Here is a 20,804-nt window from a genome sequence, read left to right as displayed (position 1 = left end):
ATCACACCCAGTTTATGCAATGTTAGAGGTAGAACCCAGGGATGCCTGCATGCTAGGCATGCTACCAACTGAGTGTATTCCCAGCCCCAGGAGGTCAACTTTTGAAATTATCCTTTTACCTAATCTATATTGTAAAATAAAATGGCAACCCTTTAGAATATTATTAGGAGCTGGAGAGATTGCTCAGTGGTTAAGAATACTCGTTGGTTTTGAAAAAGACCTGGGTTCAGTTCTCAGTTCCTACAAGGCAGCTCAGATCTGCCCCTCACTCCAGTTCTAAGGGCTCTGATTTCCCTCTGTTGGACTCCACTGGTGTCCAGGAATATTTTCTATTTATAAATTGCTGTTTGTGTTTATTATTACCTCCCAAGGTGTCAATAGACTCTGTGTCCCTCGGACTCTATTTACTATGCCTCCATGGTTCTTTGTTAAGGTCCAAGGTGACTGAAGATTATAAAGCAAGTGTAAATACAAAAGAAATGCCTGCAGAATGATCAGTAACGAGAGGAAAATGGTACTGTTTCTCTGACATTATTTCTTTAAAAAGTGATCAGGAAGTTCCTTCTGGCAGCACTACATGCGGCATTCTGTGCCCTGTGGGCCCCATCAAGGAAAGACTTCCTAATTAATTGCCTTGCCTGGCAGAGAGGCAACTCCTTTGTCTGGCTTGAAGAGCCCCATTCAGAAGTGCACATAGTTATTCAACAAACGCTTCAGTAAGAAAAATTGATTAGCTGAAGTTAGGGGCTTTGCCTTTTGCTGTTGTTTCTTTTCTTGTTGTTTTACTTTAAGGAATACTAATTTTTGTTTCTCAAACTGACACAAACCTTAATTTTTCCTCCAATTCTAATGTTTTCAATTCTCTATAACCCTGATGGTGAACTTCTGTTGCATTTGGTGAGTTAGATGGGTAATTAGTTTATCCCACTGTTCATTTTGTGGTTTTAAACCTTTGGAAAGAGTGAAGGACAAAAATAATGCTAGTGTCTGTAAGGTAATTAAGATATTCCTAAGTTGCTTCTCCAACACTAAGGGCGAAGAGTAATTTTCAGCCTCTTTGTTTCTGTCGCTGCCAATGGTTAATTGTTTGCATAATGGCTGGAACAGCTCAGCAAATACAAATATACAAGTACAATGTAGGTCTCACATAGCACAATTAATGTTGCTGTAACTTCTGTCCCTAGTGGGCACTTAATCGTATTCCTAAAATTTTCAGCTTTAAGAGAGCTTATTTGAAAATATGGTATGAATGCTTCCTAAAGGACAGGATGAATTTGAAAACAACATTGATATCTTTAGCATAAAGACTGAATTTGCAGAAAATTCATCATGCACATTTTAACATATGAACATGATTAACTATTTCAAATAAAGATGTTTTTAATAAATAGTCCACTCAATATTAGTCACTATATTATTTTGATATGCTTTTAAAGTATTACTAGAGTTGAATATTTTGCTCACATGAAATTACTATTCTTTCAGGTTTTGCTCGGAATCTCTCAGAAGGCAATAATGCTAATTACACAGAATATGTGGCTACAAGGTGGTACCGATCCCCAGAACTGCTACTTGGGTGAGTTATCTTTCTGAAATTGAGTGGCCTATACATATGTATTGTTTTTTTATAATTCACATTGGAATAATAGATGTAAAATAAGAACTTGGTTACATATATATTGTAAAATATACATATGTATATATATATATTATGTGTATATATATACACATAATATATATATATATATATCAATTGCATATTTGTGGTAATAAAAAAGACACCCAAGAACTTGAAGTTATGAAACAAGTTTCATTTTATCTATCACAGTTCCCAGTAGCTGTAACTTGGGTTCAGTGGAGTGGCCTCTTTTGGAGTCACTCTGATGGTAGTCAGTTGGCTAGCAGATTGACAGAGCTAGTTGATTGAGAGAACTTCAGCTGATATCTGATAGACCTTTTTTGTTTTTCTCTACATGTTTGTGTGGGGTGGCTGCGTATATGTGCATGTAGAGGCCAGAATGTCATTCCTCGAGCATCCAATCACATTTGTGAGATAAGGTCTCTCACTGTCCTGCAACACATTTGTCAGCATATGTTCCCCAAACAATGAATCCCAGGGGTTCTACTGTCTCTGCCTTTACATTGCTGGGATTACAAGTGTGTACCACCATGCCTAACATTTTTACATGGATTCTGGGAACTAAATTCAGGTCCTTATTTTTGGCAAGGCATACACTTTAGCAACTGAGCCATTCTCCTATCCCCTTGGCAGACCATCACGAATCCATCAGGACTTACCTTTCATAAACTAGTTCATGTTTCCAAATTTGATAGGACAATTCTGTTCATCAGGTTCAGCCCAAAAGCAAAGGTGCTGTCCAAGTTCTTTTCGTGTGGCATTTGCCTTATTGACCAAGGAATGTCTCATGACCAAGCCACAATTCAAAGTATGGAGAAAAAATCTTACCTCTTGATACAAGAGGTATCTTGATGAATTACAAAGGGGCAGTTTGATATTTTGGTTTGTTGATGCATTGGACACATACTTAAGTTTACATTCAGCCACTTTGCTAGGCACAGGGTAACTACTGAACCAATTATCAGTTTTCTTCTGAGCAGTGTAAGTCTTACTGAATGATGAATGGCTATTCATATTAGACCTACATTGCTGATTTTTTTTTTCAGCAACATCTCCACACTTATCCACTTTGCTCATCTTCCCACTCTCAGGTGCTCTGTCATTCATCTGCTAATACTTTGTGTCTCACTCATTGAGAGTTGGCTGTTAACTATTCATTTTCTAACATTTAGCAACTATCATCTGATGCAGTTCTTAATTTATTGCTGATCTAGAGTCAATAAAAATTATTGAGTTTTAAATATCTTTACTATTCTCTTAAATCAAAAGTTTGCTTTATCTTGCAAAGTAAATCATGGTTACTCACCATAATTTGAATGGACCAAGTTTAAGATTTCCATGCTATTTTGTGTGTGCTTGTGTGTGTATATGCAGTTTTTTCAGCCTAGTACCATAGGCCAGGTTTTCTTTATCTTAAATAATATTTTAAATCAGTAGACTTCATTGGCCCAAAAACTACCAAAAATGTCCTTGTGATTTTAGGATTTGGAGGGGGGAGGGGAAAGAAATGAGATAAATTAAATACTGAGTTATTGTTGCAGTAACTTATTATTCTGTATGCTAACAATGCTTTAGCTTAAGTTTTGTGTTATTATAATGGGATTTTAGAATTTCATTTGGGGTTTTTTTTTTATATATTTAGGTACTGAGCTATAACACTGTTTGGGGGAGCCTTAGATTTTCATTTATGGCCTCCATTTGTAGCAGGCTCTTTTTCTACAGCTCTCTGGTGATCTAGGTCCCAGAAGAGAAGTACAAGCCCCTAAGTACATTAAAACATGATTTGATAGAAAAAGCTATCAGAATGTCTCATATAAAGTACAGTTATATTCAAGTAATTCATCTTAGCTGTTGGGAATTGTGGTACTAAGCAATCAGAAGCTAAATAACATTCAGTATTTGTTTAAGGTTCAAAAAGCAGTGGAACATTCTACCAAACTAAAGCTAAAAAAACGGATATAAATCTTGACACTTAGCAAGCTTAAAGTATAATTTTTTGAAAATAGATTTCTTGGGAACATTTCATCCTCTGATATGTTCTCATCCAATTTGTACACTACATTACAGTTTATTAAAGCCATTCATGTTCAAGGTATACACTGTTTTCTTTATGAGTGTGGGTTACAAACTTACGTTCTGAATTTCTGCTTACATAGCTCTAATTCCTTATTTCTGGTCTCACTTTTGTTAGTGGCCATTTTAAATTCCTTAAGTACCTTCATGGTTTAAGTCATGAATAGGTCGAAAATGAGTTGGGAATTATTAAACCATTTTGTGTCTTCGGTTGCTAATATCATCTCTTCTTTTGCTTTTCAGCGCTCCCTATGGAAAGTCTGTGGACATGTGGTCGGTGGGCTGTATTCTTGGGGAGCTTAGTGATGGACAGCCCTTGTTTCCTGGAGAAAGTGAAATTGACCAACTCTTTACTATTCAGAAGGTGCTAGGACCACTTCCATCTGAGCAGATGAAGCTCTTCTATAGTAATCCTCGTTTCCATGGGCTCCGGGTAAGAGGCTTTGCTAAAATCCAAAATGGAGTCAATCTAGCAGTATTTAACTTGCTGCTCATTGCACAATGCAGCCCTAAGCTACGCATTGCACACTCTTCCCTTCCCATCACAGTGTTTTTAATCCTCACTATATTATTTCATTTCTGAATCTTATACAGTATTTGTGAAATTTAAAAATAGTTACAGTTATAAGTAGGAGCTGCTAATGATGTCTTTTTTTCCCTAATCTGTAAAGTTTAACTTTTCAAAAATCTTTTTAGCATGTACATTATCAATTCTAATCTTCTTTCTTATAGTCTCTTTATTCAAACTGTTAAGCATCTCCAAATGATAGAAATGTGCAAGTGGCCTGTGTTTACTTAGGCACCTAAATTTGTGGTGACTTGGAAGATGGTTGTGACTACTTGGATTCTGCAGATTTAGAGGGGCAGCACCACAGATATTTCTTGTACATTGACAGTGAAACATTAAATCTTTGTAGAAGTCAGAAGCCTTGCTACCTTTGTGCAAGACTTGTTTGCTGAGAATATAATGAAAAACATCTTCAAAATCATAAACTTTTCCCAAATGAGGAACCTGTAACTGCTAGAGGTACCTCATCAGAATGTTGAGTGATTTATAAACTGCTCATTTCCATCTACCCCCCAAAGCAGCTTTTTATGCTTTTGAGCCAATGTGTCAATTTGTCATTGTAGAAACTATAAAATAATTTCATCATCCCATCTTTTAATTTCTTTTCCAGTACATATGTAGTATTCTAAAACCATGCTATTATATTTTTAAAATATTTTCTAATTTATTTTATTCTTTGAAAATGTTGTATAGTCATACAATGTATTTCGATCATGCCCAAGCATTACCTCCCTCCATCTCTCTCTAGGGTCCTCCCACCTCATCTCCGTCTAAACTTCATGTCCTCCATTATTTTTATCCTTGTTATTATTGATAACCCAAGTCTAGTTAGTGCTTCCCATGTGTGTATGAGTGACCTCGCAGCAGCTCTGTCCCCAACGGAAAGTAACTTTCCTACCTCAGCAATCATCAATTAACATTCTATGACAAATTTCAGATGTGATCTTGCCATTTGCAAAACGCTTTGGTTTTTATCTTTGACTTTCTGGATCTCAGGCAGTTTCTGTTTGAGAACACTGCTGCTCACATGTGAATATGCAATACAGACCCAGCTCTTACTGGGATCAGGACACTTGGAAGAAATGAACAAACTGAGGTGCATATAGTTTTTCATTCCTTCCTCTCCCTTCTGCTTTCAGTTCCTTTTCCAAATGTACCAAAGTTACTTCAGACTCCTTTTATTTTTGCTTGTATTAGCCGAATTCTGACCTTTGATTAGGTTACAACATTAAACATAAAAACTAATGCATATTGTCTTGCTTTATTTTCCTATTTCCTATTTCTGGGATAAAATACCCCAAGAAAACAACTTAAGGAAGAGATGGTTTATTTTGGCCCGTAGTTTTGATTATAGTCCATTGTGATAGGGGAAGTCACAACTGGAGGAGCTTTGAGGGAGCTGATTTCATTGCATCTTCACTTAAGAAGCAGAGAGAGGCAAACTATTGCTTAATTCCCTTTCCCACCTTATATAGTCCAGGAGTGGTTCTGCCCACAATTTAGATGGGTTTTTCTGCATCCACTAAGGTAATCAAGAAAACTTTCACAGACATGCCCAGAGGCCCCATTTCCAGAAAATTCTAAACTTCTGTCAAGTTGATAATTAACAGGTACCCATCAAGTTCAATGGCATTTCCTTTCTATCTGCCTCTAATGCTTCTTTCATTCCATCAACCTTACTTGAACTTTGAGTTACCTGCAAGCCGAACTCTTGAACTTTTAAATGTGGTTCCACATTTAAATCTGTCTCCCTTTTGCTTAAAACTGTCTATGATTTCTGATAAAGTTTAAACTATTAACATTAAAGACCCTTTGGACTCATCACAAATTGTTGTGATTGCTTTCCTATGTTCTCAGGCCACCTTTTGTTTGGAATGACATGTGTCTTCTGTAGTGCTGCACTACCACATCTCTTGTGCTCTGAGCATCAGCCTAGAAGCCTGTGTATCCCTTCTCGGAGTGTTAATCTGGGCTGTTTTGAGTTCCTGTAGCACTCTGATCACATCTCTCTTTTTGCTCACACCCATTGCATACTCAATTAAGTAGCTGTTTGCAAATATGCCTACTCACTGGAATCATGAATTTCTTGAGGAAAGAAACTGCTTCCTTCATAGCTCACCTAAAATGGTGTTTGCTAAGTTGCATAGTGTTGAATAAATAGTTAGCTGTAGAATCGTGATGTCATTAAGCTGGTCTGCTGCTAGTTGATTTATTACAGGCCTCATTAAGCCTATGCCTCAGAATCTGAGCAGTGAGTAATTTTTGACATTTCTAGGCCTATTCAATAGCTTAGAATCCAACTGAAGATTTAATACATTTTCTTTTCTTAATCCCTACCCCCATTTTATTTTCTGTTCTTTTAGTTGGCATACAAAATAATTGTCACTATATTCATACATATATATCATTATATCTTGCCCTTGTCCACCACCTGCATTGCCCTCCCACATCCTTCTTCCTCCCCTCTCTTGCTGGTCCCTTGAACTCACTCCCCAAAATAGTCCTCCTCTTGTTTTTACACACACACACACACACACACAAAACCCTAGATTTACATATGAGACAAAACATGCGATATATTCTTTCCCACTACCCTGGCTTGTCTCATCTACCCCTCTGTCCAGACCTCTTCCTTTGGCCTCAGAGTGAAATCCACATTCCACATTTGAAAGGAAAGGCTATATTTGCCTTCTTGAGTGTGGCTTGTTTTGTTTCACATGACCATCTTCAATTCATCCATTTCTCTACAGCTGTCATGGTTTCATTTCTCCTAATGACTGAATAAGAGTCCATTGTGCTAATATGTCACCTTTTCTTTATCTATTCATCTTTGCTAGGCATCTAGGCTAGATCCTTATCTTAGCTATTGTGAATAATGCTGCAATAAGTATGAATATTCTACTAACGGTGTGGCGTGTCATTGTCAATTCCTTCTGAACAGATACCCAAGAGTGGTATAGCTGGTAGATCAGATGGCAGTTCTATTTCTGCTGTTCTGAGGAAGCTCCATGCTAATTCCTATAATAGCTGCACAAGTTTACATTCCTATTAGCAGTGAACATGAAGTCTTCTTTCCCCACATCCTCACCAGCATTTGCTGCTGTTTTCTTAATTTTGACTGGGGTATGATAGAATCTCAAGGCATATTCAATTATCATTCCCCTTATGGCTAAGATTGTTGACTTTTTTTTTCAAATATTTGTTGATAGTTTATGCTTCAGTAGCATCATCAAAAGGAACTTCTGCAGCTCCCTTGGGAGAGGTAGTTTGTTTCAGAAACAGTGAGGGTTTGAATCACAGGCTTAGATGCAAATAGTACTTCTGCTCACTAATTACGTAGCTTTCCTTGAACCAGTTATTCGAACTTTCTGATTACTTTCCTCATCTCTAAAATGTAAGGATAATACACCTAAAATGTCTTGCTCAGCATTACTTCCCTATCTTTTTTTTTAGAAGTTGAGTTCAAGATATCCACAGGTTCTTCTATAGCTACAGAGTCTCACTAAGCATCCCCAGGCTGTTCTTGCACCTAAGCCCTTGCTGCCTCAACCTTTGAGTGCTACCATACCTGGCTTTAGCTTTTCATTTGCAGATTCAGAGTTCATCAATTCCTTTTTAAATCAGACAATGAAAGCCAGGAGTGGTGGCGCACCCCTTTAATCCCAGAACTAGCGAGACTGGTGGAGTTTGAGGCCAGCCTGGTCTACAGAGGGAATTGAGGACAGCCTAGGCTACACAGAGAAACCCTGTCTTGAAAAACCAAAATCAAACAAACAAAAAAGAAAAACCACCAGACAATGAATTCCTCAAGTTTGTCTCTTGCCCTACAGAATATAATGTAGGGATGGTAGCATGAGTATTTATTAATGCCTTACTGATGTTACTACATAACTGGTCCTTCTGTCCTTTTGTTACGCATGTTTACGGATTTTTGTACTTTGAAATATTCCTATGTTGGTATAAAGAAAACATGTATTACAAGCTACTAGCACTCAATATCTGAAAGGTATATAAGTGAGCAGATCTGCCAGTATCTTACTCAGTACTTCAAAACCACTCTTGCTACCCTTCTGTTAGTTCCTCAGTTTGTCAGTATTGAGAATTGTCTGTTGAAACAGACAAAATTTGTCTATAAATTGTTTAGAAGTAAGTTGTATAAGCAGGCAAGATTCAGGATATACAGGCTCAGATTTTTATTCATTTTACAATCTGCAGTATTATCTGTCTCGCTTTAGGTATCATCTTTCACGTTTCCCCAATATTTAATATTTGGCCCTATTAATTCATACCTAAAATATATAGACACCAAAGTAATATATAAATAATAATTTGACTTGGATTGTCACAATGCTGCTTATGTACCCTCACAAGCATATGTGCATATCCTTTGTCAAATAGTAACATTCATGCTATGTTATCCTTACAGTTTCCAGCTGTTAACCATCCTCAATCATTAGAGAGAAGATACCTTGGAATTTTAAATAGTGTTTTACTTGACCTAATGAAGGTAAGAAAATATATGCTTGTACCAAAAAAAAAAAAAAGTCCTTTGGTTTGTGGATTCTCCTCTGACTACTCTGGGAACATAGCATGCTTTTATGAATTAAATATTTTGTTTGTAGATGGTTAATGGGGAGTATGTCATGTTAAAGGGCATGTAATTTGTTTATGATTGTAACAGGAATCTGGTGTTGACTCAGTCCAGCTAGAGAGGAGCATGTAATCCCTAATTTGCTTTCCTAAAATGGGCAGAATAATGAATATTTGTTGGCACTCAAGAACTACTTGGGCATATGTCTTAAAACAAATTTTAAAGTGGATGTGTTATACGACAAAAGATTCTACAGTTATTTTTCTATAACATTGAAGGCCCTCATAGTCTATACACATTGAATCAGTGAATCTAATTGTTTTGTCTGACTGGGCCTCTTCTTCCCTAGGCAGATTGCTTTTTCTAACTTTTCTTTCGATGTATCAGGGTCATTACTAACATCATAACCTGAATGATCCTCCTCACACTAGCCTTCCTGTCAGTAGGCATCCTACTCCAAACTACTAAAACATCCTTAAAATTAATTTTAATATATATAATATATAATTACAATTATATAGTATGTATATGTATAGTATGTATATATATACAAATATCCATTACTATAATATAATGCCATATAACATATTATATTATATATGGGTGTTTTGTCTGCATGTTTATCTGTACACCGTGTCATGTAGTGTTTGTGGAAGCCAAAAGAAGGCATCAGATCTCCTGGAACTGGAGTTACAGGCTGTTGGGAGCTGCCATATGGGTGCTAGGAACCAAACCTAGGTCCTCTGGAAAAGAAGCCAGTGCTCTTAGCTGCTTAGCTATCTCTCCTGCCTCAAAAATCTTTATTAAATATTTTCTTGCTGAGCATGGTGGCACATGTTTATAATGGCAGCATTGAGAGGCTGAAACAGGAGGACTGCTCTAAGTTTGAGGCTAGCTTGAGCTACAAAGACCCTGTCTCAAAAATAAGCAAGTAAACAAAGATTCTCTACCTCAGCAGACAATAGTCCCTTGAGTGAAAACTGCTTTTCATATAAGTGCCAGTTTTTATTTCAGGTACTAAATGTAGAGGAAGCATTGATTGTATCAGAGTAGAACTTCAATACTTGACTATGGATCAGTTTTGTTTTATGCCTAGTCATTCAGCTGTCAAAATTTGGAGGCCATACTTTGTGCAGAAACTTTAAAAGGCAGACTTAGTACACTAACAAGTTACTAAGCTATGTTCTTAGAAATTTGCTATGTTTCAGGGCATGTTCACCTGTGTCTCAGGGAACAGACATGGAAGAAGGGCTCTGGAATTTGGGAAAGACCACATACCATATAACATTTCTAGAGATACACAGTGTTCATTAACTTATAAAAGACTTCAGAACTCTTATAGTAAACCATTTCTGTCTCAACATTTCCAAAATTTAATTAAATATCAAATATTATGTTATATGGAACTCTAATAAAGCACTGGTGTTATTAACATAGATTGAGAACTGCTATTTTTAATAACAACAGTCTTTCAGTTTAATTAGACATAAATTACTAGGTATAATCAGTTGGGTTCTGCCAGTACTTTCTTTTCATGTAGTCAATATTTATCAGTCTGGGCCTTACTCATTTAGTAATTTTTAAAATATAAATAGAACAGAGTATAACAATGGAATAAAATATAATTTTATGTTTCCTGACTTTTGTCTTTCTTTTTTCTTTAGTTAAAGATGCATTGATGACTAGTGAGAGAAAGAGGTCATGCATTTGAAGGAAGGAAAGTGGAGAGGGCTTTATGGAAGGGTTTGGAAGGAGGAAAGGCTTGGAAAGTAAACACTCTAATTCCTATGATTTAGTATGGTTATTGTTACTAGTCTTTAAAAGGAAGCCAAAGTTTTTATGGAAATACAAATTCAGGGGGTGGCGAGATGGCTCAGTGCTCTGACTACTCTTCTAGAGGACCCAGGTTCAATTTCCAGCATCTACATGGCAGCTCACAAACCATTTTTAACTCCAGTTCTGGGGCATCAGATGCCCTTTTCTGACCACTGTGGGCACTTGTACACATAAAATGTTCAGACATACATTTATGCAAAACACCCATACACACAGATACACACATGCACACATACACACACATGAACTACACATTCAGAGGTACTCAATATATGTCTGTATTCTCTGAGTTTTTATAAATTCAGAATATTTTTTTTTTACCTTACCTGGATTGAGACATAGAAACTTAGTAATAATTTAGAAACCTACTTTGTATCCTTCCCAGGTCCTACTCTCTTAGCCCACTCTGCCTCCTTTGAAACCATAATTTTGATTTCTATCACTTAATTAATATTGCTCAATTATTATTGAATTATATATGTATGTATATATATTTGTATCACCATTCGTTTTATATATAAATTGAAGAATTTTAAAAATGAAAAACCTTCATTGTCCTTTCAATTAGTCTCTTTGCTGCTCCCTAAATATATGTTGATAATTGTGTTCACATGTAATGCTTAATATGTTCATCTCATCTTGAACCTCTTTATAGATGCCATTTTAGTAGAGAGACAACAATCACTAAAGTTAATGCATGCCCATGCCCTTAATAATTTAAAAAATACCTACAATGTTATTTTTGCTTTACTTTCTTAATGATAATGCCCCCCATGTGATAAATTTTTAAAACTGTTAGCTAGGTAAATTTCTTATTTTGCTCATAAGAACTTCATGATCTACAGTAATTTGAAAATGGACATCTGTATTCATAGCATATAAATGTAGTTTTTTTGTATTGCAATAGCTTCTACATGATATCAAATGAATTAAAACAGCACCTACATTTCTGAAAGGTCACGGGTGCTTTGAATTTAAAAAGACTTCTTGAGAGCGGATTTTCCTTTTTATGAGCATCTTATATTTGAAACCATTTTAATGGTAGCTGTTGGAAATACTAGTTAAAACCATCACAGTTTTTGTTCTATAATAAGGGAGAAAAATAATTGAGATGTTTGCAGTTGTATCTGAATTAATATGGATATAAATCCATATATAATTACTGGCTGAGTTTCAGTAATTAGAATCTTTGGATCAAAATGAATATGTCAGTATATGATAGGGACAAAATTGAAATGTTCTGTGGTACTGGTTTGAAATGGAAGTCTGGATTATTGAGGACAAATTTACTCTCACTGATTAACTAAAGATCTTAATTATGGATAAGACCAAACTGAACCAGAAATGAATTTGTGAATACTAGAATTCTACCCTTCTTCCTCTTTCTGAAAAAAAAAAAAAACCAAACACTAGAAAAGTGAATTTCAATACTCTATTATGTTATGTTAGAGTGTGTTGGTTATGATTTTTTAAGTATTTGATCATTTTATAAATAAAAATAAAAAATCCTGTCCAGCTACTAAGATAAACACTATTGTGTGAAAAAATTCTCTTGTCAAAATTCTAGTACATTCAACATAAAACATAGGGTTAGTGCCTTAATAAACAAAGAACACTTATAAATAAGTAAGGATGGATGCAAAAACAGGAAAATGAATGAAGAGAATATGTAAGTAACAGTAAGCATGGAAAGCTTTCTACCAGTAGGACTGTAACTGTGAGATTGTGGATTATTTTGATGATTTTTTTTCTTTCTATGAGCTATTGTTGCTAGGTATTTTGCAGTGACCACATATTTCTTTTCTAGGAAGAAAAGGTAGGGTTTGGGGTAGAGTTTAAATTCCATTCTTCTTTTCATTCCTAAATTTTTATTTCCTAAGAATTTACTGAAGTTGGACCCAGCTGACAGGTACTTGACAGAGCAGTGTTTGAATCACCCCACATTTCAAACGCAGAGACTTTTGGATCGGTCGCCTTCAAGGTCAACAAAAAGGAAACCTTATCATGTGGAAAGCAGCACGCTGTCTAATAGGTAAATATTCCCTTCTAAGGAAATACGAATGCAGTCGTGGTCTTATAAGTAGGTGGTGAAGGTAGCTGCTAAAATTATGCAATCAGAGAAAAGAAGGAAAGCCCTCTTTATTCAAAAATATCTTCTTCATGCTTATTACATGATTCAGAACTATAATTACAGAGTTGTGTGGGACTTTTAAAGACTTTATTATATTTAACAAGTATATGATGAAAATCTATGTATTCTCCTGAAAAGGTTATGTTGATTTAGCAACTCAGGTTTCTTGCATCAAAGACAGCATTAAGACCTAGCAGATTTTGTGTAAATGACAGAGGAAGAGGGTTGTTGGAAGGGAAAGAAGACACTGAACACATATGTGGAGAACTGAACATAATTGAACCTAAGCAGCCTCTTTAGCTTCAGTTGTGATTTTATTGTTCTTGTCATTCGATCATTGAGTTGAGAAATGAGGTGATTTATTTTTAATAAAAAGAAGCATAGGAAAATAGTGGTCAATAATTAAAAGCAGTACATTTGAAATCGCTTTTTGAGCATATTTAAAAATATTTGTTTCTTGCCTGAGCATACCTGTAGTCTTAGCACTGAGAAACTCATTGGGTAATCAAACAGGCTTCAGGAGTTGCTGAATTCCTCCTCAGTGCCATCACCATATCTGGCTGAAAACTTGTTTCTTGAATCAATCAACCAATCAATCAATCACTCACTCAGTCAATCTCTCTGTCTCTCTCCCTCTCTTTCTCCCTCTCTCTCTCTCCCTCTTTTATCTCCCTTCTTCCTCCTCCCTTCTATTGGATCAGTTATTTTGCCTTTCCTGTCCTGGCATCCCCCAATTTTGTAGTTGTATTTACATGAAAATGGTGTTCCTTCATTCTCCAGAACCCAATTTTGGTATCTGAGGATTTTTTCTATGTCAGATGTAGAAGTAGTTTATTTCACTTAAGAAATGAAAAACAGTGAAGCTTTTAAAATTTGAATACTACCCCACACACACACACATGTAAATTTTTCTTCTGTATATAGAAAATTATAGCAGATTGAAGTACTGAAAGATCAAAACTGTGAGGCCTGAGAGGGCATCCATAAATTAGGAGAAGCATTTATCCTGTATTTTTCTACTTAGCTGCAAAACCACCAACTGAGCCCTTTACTCTTAAAGACAGCTACTTGTTATGGTACAGCTTTCAGCCGTTCTTAGCTGATGTATTCACTGTTCACATCCCTAGGGTTTTTGTATACTAAGCCTTGATATAACTGTTACCATTTGGTTGTTCCTTGGCACTTGGCTGGCTTGTATCTTTTCTGGTATTGCAGCCAGCTTGGTTCAGGGCTTTTAGTCTCCTTCCTACTTGAATTGCTGCACGACTTCTCTAATTTAGATTTACAGAGAAAATTATCCCAACAATGTAAAGTTTGGTAGTCCAGTGATAAATTTTTGAGTTGTACTATAGTCATCAGTGGTATAACCTGTAGTCTGAAAGGAGGCTGTATATTAATTAGTCTTATAGACACTAACTTGAGAGGAATTGTGAGTAAATAAAAATTCCTGGAAGAATTCATTTGCAGTTCTTGGTTGAGTATATCACAGGGAAAGTCCTGTTTTATCTTTCAGTAATCTTACATCATCTGAGGCCTTTCTCCCGACTCTTGTTTGCAGTCCATACTTACTCCATGGAAGCCTGGCTTGCCAGGGATATAAATCCTAGTTAGTGTCTCAACACAGGCCTTCTAAGACAATTTTAGATACGTTCACAACATCATATCCATTGGTTGCCTCTCACAGGCTCCTCTGCCTTGTCTCCGGAGAGTGCACTGTTTCCTCCCATCCTAAGTCATTTTTTCTCTAGGAGGAAGTGGACTCAGTCATTACTCTGTCCCCTGCTTGTTGCCCTTGGGCTCTTCTGAGGTCCCTTTGACTTTGTGCATGCTGTGATGCCATTTGGACTGTGCTGATCCTCTCAATGGTCCTGTTTTACCACCTGCCTCTGCCTCTGCTTGTCTGTTGGTTTGTGGGATGTACCAGAATGGCCTTGAACTTGTAGCTATCCTTCAGCCTCCTAAATGCTGGCATTATAGGTTTGTGTCACCACGCCTGGCTATTTTTGCTCTTAAACTTATTTTAAGTAAACATATTAACTGTCTATCCATTTCTCTACTCTGCCAACCATTTGAGAGTGATTTATAGCTGTGCATATGTGATCCCAGCACTTAGGAAATGGAGGCAGGAGACTCAGGAATTCAAGGCCAGCTTTGAGCAAGTTTAAGGCTAATGTAGACTAGATGAGGCCGTGTCTCTAGAACAAGCATGTGATTGAGTGATTTATACATTGCTTCTTTTTAAATAGTTAAAAGTTTAATACAGATTCTTTGCAGTGTGCCAAAGATATCTATGCAATTTTCAAAACTGCTTTGGCAAAGCTCCAATGTGAAGATAATGTGATGCCCTTTCTACATAGGAATTATTGTATGTCTAGATCTCTGTAGCTTCCAATTAATCCCATGATGGAAACATGAAGAGTAACTGTTTAGACAGACAGACAGACATGTTAAATCTGGATCTCTGACAACTGTTTCCACCTTAATTTTATAGCTTCCTTTCTCTTGTGTTCTGTGAATATATGTAAATCACATGGTAGCAGTTAGGTTAGTGTAGCAATAATTCTCATAGTTTTAGAAGCTCTAGCAGCTTTCCTCCCTCTTCTCCATCTCTTCCTGGTCCTCCTTTAAAGTTAAAGCACTTCTGTCATTGCTATATCTTTGCCTGCAGAGGAAAGGGAGAAAAATATGATTCCAGGGAGAACTTGAGTTTGGCACCAAGAGCCCTGTGGAAGGATTGAACTAGGCACTGAGTCAGGAAGAAACAGGGAAGTCTAACTCTGCCCTCCCTGCCCTCAGCCTCCTCCCTTTTCCTGTGATACTTCTTTCTCCTGCTCAGCCTTACCAGAAGATAAGCCAGCTAGGTGCACAGGTAACCAATCTGAAGGAGAAAGAACAGCTGAGCCAGAGAGATAGCTCAGCTGTTAAGGGTTAGGCTCAAAATCAAAAATTAATTTATTTCTTAGCAAATTAATGAAGTGTCCCCTCATCATCCAGATAAGGTACACAGATGCATCATCTAATAAGACCTAGCCACTTTCCTTTTGACTGCTATAAGAAGAATTTATGCTTTATCCAAATACTAGATTGCCTTTGTCCCGGAGTCTGCCCAATGCACCTTTTGCAATATATCTCAGTAAACCACCCTTTCTTTCTTCCCACCCCTTACTGTGTGTGTGTATGTGTCAGATAATATTTTTTTTTACCATCTCTCTAATCAGCCTTGCAGATCCTATTGTGTATGCACTGTACTTCACTGATCTGGGGATATGTTCTGTACATCATTTAATGGGGGAAAATGGAACTTTCCTCTAATTCCTTTTTAAATCTAGGGAAATAAGAAGGCAGAGTTTCATGCACTGTCATTATTAAATAGCAACAATGGCCCCAAAAGACTTTTCTTGCAGTTAGTGTCTGAAGGGAAAAATCATTTGAATCTTCATCAGTAGCAATACTTGAAACATCTTCTAAATTCATAGGAAGGAAGGAAGGAAGGAAGGAAGGAAGGAAGGAAGGAAGGAAGGAAAAGAAGGAAGGAAGGAAGGATTGTGTAAATCATTACTAACTTTGAAACCTCTGTTAAGGCACAATGTTATCCTTTGATTAGTTACAGTAAAACTAGCTGACTTTTCTAGAATGTCATTTTCTGCTTTAAAAAAAAAAGACATGGTTTCTCTCTGGGTGAATATTTGTATATTACACTAGGTAGGAAATGAAGCTCCGAGTCCTAAAGAAAGGCTCAGTCACTTTGGAATAATGAAGTGTGAAATGAAGAAGAGACTAAATTGTGCCTTTTACCAAGCAATTAGCACTTAAGACCCTGTGTTCCAGTATAGGATTCCTGTTTAGTTTACATAGAAATATCTGAACAGTTAGTGATACATTTCTGTTTAATGTACAAGGAGCTATCTCAAGAGCCCCAAGTAATTGACACTTCTCTAAAACATAAACACAGATCATCATGTTTTCTAACCAACCTCACTAGTCAGTTCATATTTCTTTCTGAGTGTCATTTTCTTTTACGTCACTAGAATTCTCACTCATTGACTATACCGGCTAAAGATGAGATGCCACCGTGTATGTAGATATTGTGAGTGTGTTTCTGAGGCAGCCTACAGGTTTTACAAACAATATGAAGTTCAAAGAACACAGTAACCTTCAAGTCTAAGTATTGCCTTCTGACATGGAAGAGGATAAAGGAGTTGTCAGCAGTCTGCTAGCTCTCTTATTCTTATAAGCTTTCTGTACCAGACAGTCATAGCCAAAGCATACTTTTCCTGAATCTATCAGCGATTGTGTTGGCAGTCAGCAAGTTAGACAAGCGTTTAAGGATGACAAAACAGCTTCATCAGGACGTGCTTTATTGTTCAGTGACTTACTCTGAAAAACTTGCTTGTTATTGATAGGGACATATTTGAGATGGTAGTGCCTGCTATTTCGCCTCTTTAGAAAATGTATTCTCTCTCTCTCTCTCTCTCTCTCTCTCTCTCTCTCTCTCTCTCTCTCTCTCTCTCTCTTTCTCTCCCTCTCTCCCTCCCTCCCTCCCTCTCCCTGTGTACACACACAAACACACACATACACACACACTATTATTTAATCAAAACGTTCCTATTATCCTCCCAGCAAATCCCTTCTTCTAAGCCCCTGTCTGACTTTCATGTCATGCATGTGTGTGCCCAGCCTACTGCTGATAATTAGCATTGCCTTCCTGAACATGTAAGGGGTTATTATCTTGAGTAGAAGCAATGTACCAGTGGCTACACTGCCAAAGAATATGCCTACCCCTCTCTCTGCAACCTTTCAGAGTCTGTGTAGCTCCTGTGGGAGGGTAGGACTTAGGTTTCCTCCTACATTCATGATGGAATGGTGACAGGCCCAGTCCTGTGCAGGTAACCACTGCTACAGTGAAGATCATCATGCAACAACCATGTCACATCCAGAAAATGCCAGTCCCTCCCCTCCACCCACTCTTAAATTCTTTCCACAGTGTCTCTGAGCTATTCAAGTGTTTTAAGTATGTTCTCTAGGGTGTTACTGTTTGTTTGCTTATTTGTTTTGGTTTTTTTTTTGTCTCCTACTAAAGGAAACTGATCTGCATCTTTTGTTTTAACTGTAGAAACCCATCCAGCAAGGGTGCTGCTTTACAGACTCACCACAGATCCAACAGCAAGGATATTCAGAACTTAAGCGTGGGTCTGCCCAGGGCTGATGAAGGCCTTCCTGCAAATGAAAGCTTCCTAAATGGAAATCTTGCTGGAGCTACTCTCAGTCCAATGCATACCAAAACATACCAAGCAAGCACCCAGCCCGGGTCCTCCAGCAAAGATCTGACAAACAATAACATACCGCACCTTCTCAGCCCGAAAGAAGCCAAGTCCAAAACAGAGTTTGACTTCAATCTTGACCCAAAGCCTTCGGAAGGTCCAGGCACAAAGTACCTCAAGTCCAGCAGCAGATCTCAACAGAACAGGCACTCATTCATGGAAAGCTCCCAGAGCAAAGCTGGCACGCTGCAGCCTAGTGAGAAGCAGAGTCGGCACAGCTATATCGATACCATTCCGCAGTCCTCCAGGAGTCCATCGTACAGGACGAAGGCCAAAAGCCACGGGGCATTGAGTGACTCCAAGTCTGTTAGTAACCTATCAGAAGCCAGAGCCCAAATCACCGAGACTAATCCCAGTAGATACTTCCCATCCAGTTGCTTGGACTTGAACTCTCCCACCAGCCCAACTCCCACCAGGCACAGTGACACGAGAACTTTGCTCAGTCCTTCAGGTCGAAACAATCGAACCGAGGGCACTCTGGACTCACGGCGAACCACCACCAGACACTCAAAAACTGTGGAAGAACTGAAGCTGCCTGAGCACATAGACAGCAGCCATTCACATTCGCTGTCTACACCTCATGAATCGTTTTCTTATGGGCTAGGCTACACTAGCCCCTTCTCCTCTCAGCAACGTCCTCACAGGCATTCCATGTATGTGACCCGGGACAAAGTGAGAGCTAAAGGCCTTGATGGAAGCTTGAGCATAGGACAAGGGATGGCAGCTAGAGCCAACAGCCTGCAGTTCTTATCTCCCCAGGTACTACTTAGCATTTTAATCTGTCTGGTGTCTTATCTTGGGAAAGTGTTACAAGGACTATTTATAAGGGTGCTAAGCATTTTTCCCTACTGCAATCAGCTTTACTTTCATTGGGACTTTGGATTCGCTCTGTTAAAAATAATAATTAGCTGTGTGTAGTGGCCTATACACAGGCATATCCCAGTACTTGAAGCAGAGTAGATCTCTGTGAGTCAGAGGATAGCCTGGGCTACATAGTGCATTCCAGGCTAGCCAAGGCTACATACTGAAACCCTGTCTCAAAAAGAATTATTATTTATGTATTTAAATCAACTGTTAACTGCTGAAGACATCTCACATTTGGTTTTAGTAATCTTTCTTAAATGTTCCTTTCTGACATATTTTGCTGACAGACCATTTTTTATTGAAATAAGCAATACAGGTTAGCTTTTAGTTATTTCAAATTTTGGGGGTATTTTTCTCTAATCTTTCTAAACCACATTTGCTTAAACTTCTTTGCTAATACAAAGTGTATTGACTAAATTTAAAAAAAATTTAGTTGATCTTAAGCTAGATACATTTAACTTCAGGCCAAGTTAAGTGATAATTGCCCAGTCTTTTGTAATTTTTGAAAGATTTGTAAACTTATGGATTTATGTGTACATCTGTGCACACATGGCGCAGGCACCTACTGAGGCCAGAGATATCACATACCTTTGGGGCTAGAGTTATAGGAAGTTGTGAGCTGCCTGACATAGGCTCTAGGAACCAAACTCAGGTCCTCTGCAGTGGCAATACATTCTTTTAACTGCTAAATGGTCTCTCTGGCCCCATGGGGTTTTTAAATTACATATTTCTTTATTATTATATATACATTTATGACATAGGACAAGGAATATGCATAGGGCATATGTGTGGAAGGATAATTTTGTGAAGTCAGTTCTCCCAAGCCATCTTTATATGGGTTTTAGGAGTCTAACTCAGGTCATCAGGTTTCCATGGCAAGCATTTTACCTGCAAAATTACAAAATCATTAAGGCCTGCATTATTAGAGCCCTGGCTATGAATAGGCATAGAGAATAGGGAGAAATCACTGTGAGCAGGAACAGTCTGCAATGGCTTTAGTGTAGCTAACAGTCTGACCTGTGTAGGTAGACAGATGAATGGATGAAGAATGAAGCTGAGCTAAGTACCACAAGAAGGCTTGATTGGAAAGATAAAATGAAAGCATCCCTGTCATCTTGAAGTATATCAACTGGCAGGGAACACTTGGCAACAGACTATGTTTTAATAATGCAAAAGTTTATTCCAGTAAGCGCACAGAAGTGTGCTTGTGTGTCAAAAGAAAGATGGAAGTGGTTCTGTTAGTCCAGCCTGGGCCCTATTGGAGGCTCCCAGAGGAAGGAGACTCTGAGCAGATACTAAGGAGGTTGAGGTTTCACTTGGGGAAGAAAGTGGTAGCAAGCAAGAAAGAAGATTCAAACAGGGAAAGTATTCCCAGAAGACATGATGCTGCATGGATCCTGACTGCTTTAACATTGTTGCAATGAAAATGTAAAGGCAAACAATTCTCACAGGAGATGAGCAGAGCATTCAGGATTGTCAGGATAAAAGCAGTATGGACTGCAAGGACTGAGCAGAAGTAGGCACAACAGGACTTGCCAATTGCAGTGTTGAAGGAAACCTTCAGAGTTTCTCTCCTAGGAGCTCCTTTTCAAAGATGGAAAGGGTAATTTTCAGCTCCTTAATCCAACCTTTTTCCTATCAGATGAAGCTCTTAGGAGGAGGGTGAGCTGCCCAACCTTCCCCAACTGGTAGTTCAAAGTAGAGCTGGGATTCTGAGGCAGGCTACAGGTCCCCAAGTATAAAATGATGGCAAGATGTCCTGGTACCCAGTTAGAGGTGGA

At 37.8% G+C, this 20,804-nt stretch overlaps 1 protein-coding gene across 6 annotated transcripts in view; it reads left to right on the top strand.

Annotated features, from left to right (window-relative positions):
* Positions 1-20,804, top strand: part of CDKL5 (cyclin dependent kinase like 5) — a 180,944-nt gene that overhangs the window by 129,098 nt on the left and 31,042 nt on the right. For all 6 annotated transcript variants that reach the window (XM_084790458.1, XM_084790453.1, XM_084790456.1 and 3 more), the window contains 5 exons: positions 1,486-1,576; positions 3,956-4,145; positions 8,707-8,787; positions 12,588-12,739; positions 17,952-18,918. In XM_084790458.1, the coding sequence (XP_084646584.1) occupies positions 1,486-1,576; positions 3,956-4,145; positions 8,707-8,787; positions 12,588-12,739; positions 17,952-18,918 (1,481 nt within the window). The remainder of the gene's footprint in view (positions 1-1,485; positions 1,577-3,955; positions 4,146-8,706; positions 8,788-12,587; positions 12,740-17,951; positions 18,919-20,804) is intronic.

The sequence above is a fragment of the Acomys minous genome (assembly GCF_964271855.1).
Source record: "Acomys minous genome assembly, chromosome: 7".
Lineage (NCBI taxonomy): Eukaryota > Metazoa > Chordata > Mammalia > Rodentia > Muridae > Acomys > Acomys minous.
This window is presented reverse-complemented; position numbering and strand designations above follow the sequence as displayed.